The sequence below is a fragment of the Suncus etruscus genome, chromosome 1, assembly GCF_024139225.1.
Source record: "Suncus etruscus isolate mSunEtr1 chromosome 1, mSunEtr1.pri.cur, whole genome shotgun sequence".
In the NCBI taxonomy this organism is placed as follows: domain Eukaryota; kingdom Metazoa; phylum Chordata; class Mammalia; order Eulipotyphla; family Soricidae; genus Suncus; species Suncus etruscus.
The window spans coordinates 150,745,896-150,752,909 of NC_064848.1; the positions used below are offsets into that span (position 1 = coordinate 150,745,896).

Sequence of the window (7,014 nt, forward strand, 5' to 3'; positions counted from 1 at the left end):
AATGGGAAAGGGTACAGCTGGGACCATGACTATCTTTCAGACTGTGTCTGAAAGATGCAGTGGTTTTGAAACATACAGGTCTATTGGGTGTTTCTTCCTAAACTTCTAGTCATAACTATTTTTGTAATATATGTAGAAGAGAAATCAATATTGTATCCTGTTTCTGCTTAGGATTAGGCTATACAGTTGTTTGAAAGTATGGCAGGTGAGAATCCTTCTTTTTATCTCTCTAAGAATTGGTTGACAGCTCCTGGTTTTGAATTAGTGGGTGAAGAGCACATGAACAGAATCAGCGTTAAATTCTAGCAGGGTAAACAGATTGCAAAGAAGTAGGAACTCTCCTTGGAATCCAGTAGAAACAAGGATACACTTGTTTTTTCATGTGAAGCAGAGACTCTCATCCCTCTCCCATATACCTGGACCCAGATTCAAGTAGCAAGCATAATACTAGAATAAAAAGTTTTCATTTTTAACTCTAAAGATGTTGAATATTTTCTGAAGACACTATTACATTGGATTAACTATCTGTCTTAGGCCAGCTGAGTCAGGCAGCACTGAGAGGGGTTTCAGGGTTATTCAATGGAAGGACGGGAGCAAGGAGTCGATGAAGAGTGGGTACTTAGACAACAAACACATTCAAGAGTAGTTGGAGCTGAGTCCCACTCTTTGCTAACTCCTTGCCCCCATACTCCTAATGAATACCCCTGAAACCTCTCTCAGTGCTGCCTGACTCAACTGGCCTGAGACAACCATCTTCTGCCCTTATACCACCCATTTAGAAACCAGTAGGTGGCAGCAGAAGAGGAGAGGGAATCAATTATTGTATTCAATAGAATTAAGAGCTTTATTTTTTCTCAGAACACCTGAATTTGCAGAGTGGGTACATTTTGCACACCTCGCTAGACTTAAATTATGACTGTGATTCGAAGAGGTGATCAGATAGACAGAACAATAGAAAAACAAACTTTCAGAAGATGAGGAGTGGGCCAGAGAGATAGCACAGTGGTAAGGCATTTGCCTTAGACACAGAAAGACAGTGGTTCAAGTCCCGGCATCCCATCTGGTCCCCCGAGCTTGTCAGGAACAATCTCTGAGCATAGAGCCAGGAGTAACCCCTGAGCGCTGCTGGGTGTAACCCAAAAACCAAAAATAAACAAACAAACAAAAGACCAGAAGATGAGAAGTGGACTTTTCCACCATGTTCTGCCTAGCCTCAGCAGCATTTTTTTTTTTTTTTTTGCATACTGAACCCTTTAGCTCAGTTTTCATTCACAGCCCTGTAGCAATGGTCTCTTTTTGAAAAGTTACTAAGGTATGTTACTAAGACTAGCCCAGCTAGTCTTTGAAAAAAGGCTGGTTTTCTACAGATGTGAAGTTCTGCTGTGAGAGCTCAGAAATAAGTTTCTCATCCCATTTTGACTTTGGATCATCTGATTTATAATTCATTCAATTCCTTTTATTTGTCTCACTCATTTTTTTTACCTGAAGTATAGCTGACCTTTTATTTTTAAATATCTTTGATAATATTCCTTTAATATAATACTATATTTTGTAGATAATTAATTTGAACCATTATATGACCTTCTATTAATTATTGTCTATCTATCTTGTTACTCTATGTTTTCCTGTTTAAGTGTTCTGGGCGCTTCTCTTGGTGGTCATTCTCTGCTTTTGCTTTGTTTTTAGGCCATTCTGGCAAGCAGGTCTTACTCCTGGTTGTATTTGGGGCAACTATACTCCTGCCATGCTTGGGAGACCAGATAGGGAACTGGATATCAAACCCCAGGGTAGTCACCATGTAAGACAAGAGCCCTTCCTTCTGTATTATCTCTTTGCCCTTGGTGTCCATTCTTCTTCTTCTTCTTCTTCTTCTTCTTCTTCTTCTTCTTCTTCTTCTTCTTCTTCTTCTTCTTCTTCTTCTTCTTCTTCTTCTTCTTCTTCTTCTTCTTTCTTCTTCTTCTTCTTCTTCCTGCTTCCTCCTCCTCCTCCGTCTTCTTTTGGTTTTTGGGTCACACCCAATGACGCTCAGGGGTTACTGCTGGCTATGCATTCAGAAATCACTCCTGGGGGCCAGAGCCATGGCAATAGAAGTAAGGTGTCTGCCTTGCAAGCGCTAGCCTAGGACTGACGGCAGTTTGATCCCCCGGCATCTCATATGGTCCCCTCAAGCCAGGAGCGATTTCTGAGTGCATAGTCAGGAGTAACCCCTAAGCGTCAAAGAGGTGTGGCTCCTCCAAAACAAAAACAAAAACAAAAAAATCACTCCTGGCTTGGGAGACCATATGGGAAGCTGGGGGGGATTGAACTGAAGTCCATTCTAGGTTAGTTTGTGCAAGGCAAACACCCTACCACTAGTGCCACTGCTCCGGCCCCTTGATATCTATTCTTTTGTACAAAAAGGTTTTGTAAGCACCTGGGCTCCAGCTCAGGATATTTTCCCTAGGCTTTAACTTTTGTCATTGATTACATAAGCTTTATGTATAGACCCTCTTCATCCCACTAGTACCACCCTTTAACTTGACAATCTTCATATTTTAGCTGATAGTCTTAACTGTTCCTATGTGTATTTGTAATAGAAATTTCTATATTTTCCCCTTACATTATTTCAGCAACCTAGATGTCATTGTACCGATTATTGCACTTTGGTTTCTCCCAACAATTTGATATATATATATATATCATATGTCTGTTTTTACTTTGGTCTTCAGTAATATTATTTGACAGGTATATGTTGCCTTTTACTCTCATTCACTTACCAAAAAAAAAAAGGCAATTAAATACCTGTTTGGTACAAAAAATCTTTATGAAGTATTGCTCTGTATTTGGTTCCAGAGTATTTTGGTAGATAAATGTGTAAACAGAAGTAGCATATGAGACCTAAGTATAAATCTACATTTATAAAGGAAATAAATAACTGGCATTTATTTTCTAAGAAAAAGCACAACATAGTAAAGGATTGCGATGGAAATCTACACCAGTGTGCCTGGTGAGAAAATACTAAGTAATCTCAAAAAAGAATAGAATTAAGCAAAAAGGTCTTATTTATTTTTAAAGGACTTGGGAGATTCTTGAAACTTATCTATTATTGGAAGACTTAATTACTTAATTGGAAGAAATAAATCACTTCAGGTGCTAAGAGATGAAAGAATCATGTTGGCTTTGCTGGTATCATTGTTGGAGAAAATGATTATAGCATCAAGATTAGAGAGGAGAGAGAATTAGATTTAATAAATTCTGAATGTGTGGATAGCATATGAATAAGCAGGAACCAGACATTTCCATCTTTCCTGAGCTAGTGATGAAAACCAGACATTTCCATCTTTCCTTAACTATGGATGGAAAACTACATAGTTCTGAACAGGGACAAATATACATCACTTCTTTGACTAGAACTTTGTGTAGCCTAGTATGTATCTTCTATCAAGTTATTTGCCTCTAAGGAGTGGGCTCCTTTATATTTTCATGAGTCACTTTAAAGGAAAGTGGGATATGATTGAAGAAATAGTAATGCAATCTTTGGAAGATTTGAATTCAGGAAAAGCAGCTGGCTCTTAGACACTGATGGCTCTCTTGACACTGGGAGAAAGGTTATCCTTCTTTACTGGTTGTTGGTGCCTATTTGTAGATCTCTATTTCTCCTGTCCTGGACATCAGTACTGCAATAGCTGAACTCTTCAATGTATCAAGAAGATGATTTATACACTATTTACTCTTCTGTTATTGTTGCCTCCATTTTTTGTTCTGTGGGATTCACTGCAAATCTGTTTATTGCAATTTTTAATTGTAAGAATTGGATGAAAAGTCACAGAGTTGTTTCATCTGACAAGATTCTGTTCAGCTTGGTTGTTGCCCGACTTCTTATGCCTGCATTGTTTATCTTTTACTTGATTTGCCTCTTCACCTCTTCAGCTCTTCTGAAGTTAGTCAATGGATCTTCTTTTTTCATGGTGTTCTTGTTGTTTATGGACACCTGTAGCCTGTGGTTTGTGACCTTGCTGAACACCTTGTACTGTGTGAAGATTTCTAATTTCCATCACTCAGTGTTTATCTTGATGAAACAAAATTTCTCCCCAAAGATCCCCTGGCTGATGCTGGCTGTTGTGCTGATTTCTGCCTTTAGCACTCTCCCATACATTGTGTTGATACCAGCTGCAACATTTCCAGTACTTGTGCCTGAGAAAAATGGCACAGATTTTGGCTTCAAAGAGAATTCTTTGTTGTTGCTGATTCCTTATGTCCTCAGTTTTTCTCTGCAGTTCATCATGAATGTGATGTCAGCTTCCTTGCTGATAGATTCCTTGAGGAGACACATACAAAAAATGCAGAGAAATATCACTGGATTTTGGAATCCCCAGACTGAAGCTCATGTGGGTGCCATGAAACTGATGATCTATTTCCTCATCCTCTACATTCCCCACATGGCTTTCACCCTGTTTCTTTATTTACCTTATTATTTCAGCATGAATTTGGGAACCAGATTCATTTGCATGGCAATTTCTACCGTTTATCATCCAGGACATTCTGTTCTTATTATTCTCACACAACCTAAACTGAAAACAAAAGCTAAGCAGATTCTTTGTTTCTATAATAGAATTTTTAGAGATCAATAGTGGCTGGAACTCACGTTGCTGGGAGTAAGATTTTCTCTGTTAAAATTTCCAGAAATCTAAGGGACTCATTTTGCAATAAATTGGCTCAAGTGTGTGTGTGTGTGTGTGTGTGTGTGTGTGTGTGTGTGTGTGTGGTGGTTTCCAAACAATGCTTAGGATTTACTTAGGGCTTTTCCTAGTGATACTCAGCTATTCTGACTAGAAAGTTCAAGACTTGTTAAAGCCAGAAGAAGCCATCAGGTGGTGCTGGGTGGAGGCATGCTATACTGGCTATCATGAGCTGGGACTCCATGAATGTAAAGCATGTTTCCTTGCCCCTGAGCTGTCTTGTCAGCCCTCAAGTACATTTTTGGACTAATATCTTTAATTTTGGTACAAGAACATTTCTTAGAATATATTTGCAATAGGCATGCTTTCTTGGATATTGGAAATCACAGTTTTTATTTAGATGAATAAATGGATAGTTCCTCCAATTAAGAAGGTGATGGGAATATTGCACTGGTAAAAGGGGGTGTTATTTACATGATTGAAACCCAAATACAATCATATTTGTAATTGAGGTGTTTAAATAAAAATATTCATAAAAATAAAAAAAGATTTAATTACATTTGAAAATACATCAAATTATTAATTAACAAAGAAATATATGTATAATTCATATCATTTGTGATATGTTGAGATTTGTCTGGGAAGCTTTCAGAAATGGTTCATCAGTAGGTAAATGGTTAATGTGAACCAGGAGACTGACTTAAAACATAGTAAGTAAGAGCAAAAAGGAAAAAATTGAGGGACAGATTTTAGAGACAAAAGAGAAGGAAGAAAAAGATGAAAGAAAATAGATATACATTGTAACTAGACATGTCTAATACAGAAAAAAAGATCTTTAATTACTGGGTTTGAACTACTGCTTCCAAGAAAGGATAGGAATGAATTTCTCAAGTTGTCTTGCAAAGAAGCAAAGATGGGAAGGGTATATTTGGGGGAGATCATGTGTATTAAAGATCATATTTTGGTAATTTCTAAGAGCTAACTTGAGACAAGGAGCTAGTTTGAGATCTAAAGGAACTGTTAAATGATATTAAGTAGATTGACAGAATTTGAGTGCAAATTTACGAAAGATGGTACCCCTAAGACTTATGGAATTCAGTGAAATGTTAAGAGTAAATTGGAATAGTAGAGGGAGTGCCTCACTTTTGGTTTGATTTAAATATCTGTTTGTGAATGGTGCTTAAATTTATGAATGCTATATTATTCTCCAGAATAATACTTCTCTCCCATTGTGAGGGTCATTTTCAATAGTCTGAGGAGTCTAGAGTCACTTTAGGAGATTATTTACAGTGCTTGGGATAGACCAAATCCAGAGCCTCACATATACAAGACATATGTTCCAGTCCCTCCTTGGCTCCATGCTTTTGAAAAAAATTTAAATAATTTTTATAATGAGACTATGGCTATAGAAGAAGAGAATCTGAATATGGACAAGTTCCATGACAGGAATTAATTTATTTTATATATATATATATATATATACTATTTGTGTTTAAAAGTATGGTATTTGCATATTTCTTTTTTTAAGGCCCAACCAACATTATTCATAACAGTAAAAAAATTTTTTTTGTTTTGTTTGTTTGTTTGTTTGTTTTTTTAACACCACCCATCACCAGTGCAACATTCCCATCACCAATGTTCCAAGTCTCCCTCCTCCCCACCCGACCCCCGCCTGTACTCTAAACAGGTTCTCAATTTCCCTCATACATTCTCATTATTAGGACAGTTCAAAATGTAGTTATTTATCCAACTAAACTCATCACTCTTTGTGATGAGCTTCCTGAGGTGAGCTGGAACTTCCAGCTCTTTTCTCTTTTGTGTCTGAAAGTTATTATTGCAAGAATGTCTTTCATTTTTCTTAAAACCCATAAATGTGTGAGACCATTCTGCGTTTTTCTCTCTCTCTCTCTGACTTATTTCACTCAGCATAATAGATTCCGTGTACATCCATGTATAGGAAAATTTCATGACTTCATCTCTCCTGACAGCTGCATAATATTCCATTGTGTATATGTACCACAGTTTCTTTAGCCATTCGTCTGTTGAAGGGCATCTTGGTTGTTTCCAGAGTCTTGCTATGGTAAATAGTGCTGCAATGAATATAGGTGTAAGGAAGGGGTTTTTGTATTGTATTTTTGTGTTCCTAGGGTATATTCCTAGGAGTGGTATAGCTGGATCGTATGGGAGCTCGATTTCCAGTTTTTGGAGGAATCTCCATATCGCTTTCCATAAAGGTTGAACTAGACGGCATTCCCACCAGCAGTAGATAAGAGTTCCTTTCTCCCCACATCCCCGCCAACACTGTTTATTCTCATTCTTTGTGATGTGTGCCATTCTCTGTGGTGTGAGGTGGTAT

At 37.6% G+C, this 7,014-nt stretch overlaps 1 protein-coding gene across 1 annotated transcript; it reads left to right on the forward strand.

Annotated features, from left to right (window-relative positions):
* Positions 1–3,677: 3,677 nt before the first annotated feature.
* On the forward strand, positions 3,678–4,610 carry LOC126022570 (taste receptor type 2 member 4-like). Its single transcript, XM_049783576.1, has one exon. It carries the CDS (start codon positions 3,678–3,680, stop codon positions 4,608–4,610), a length of 933 nt encoding a protein of 310 aa, XP_049639533.1.
* Positions 4,611–7,014: the final 2,404 nt, after the last annotated feature.

What these genes read in the sequence shown, in the direction of transcription:
- LOC126022570 (XM_049783576.1), top strand. Translation starts at nt 3,678, where the DNA reads ATGTATCAAGAAGATGATTTATACACTATTTACTCTTCTGTTATTGTT.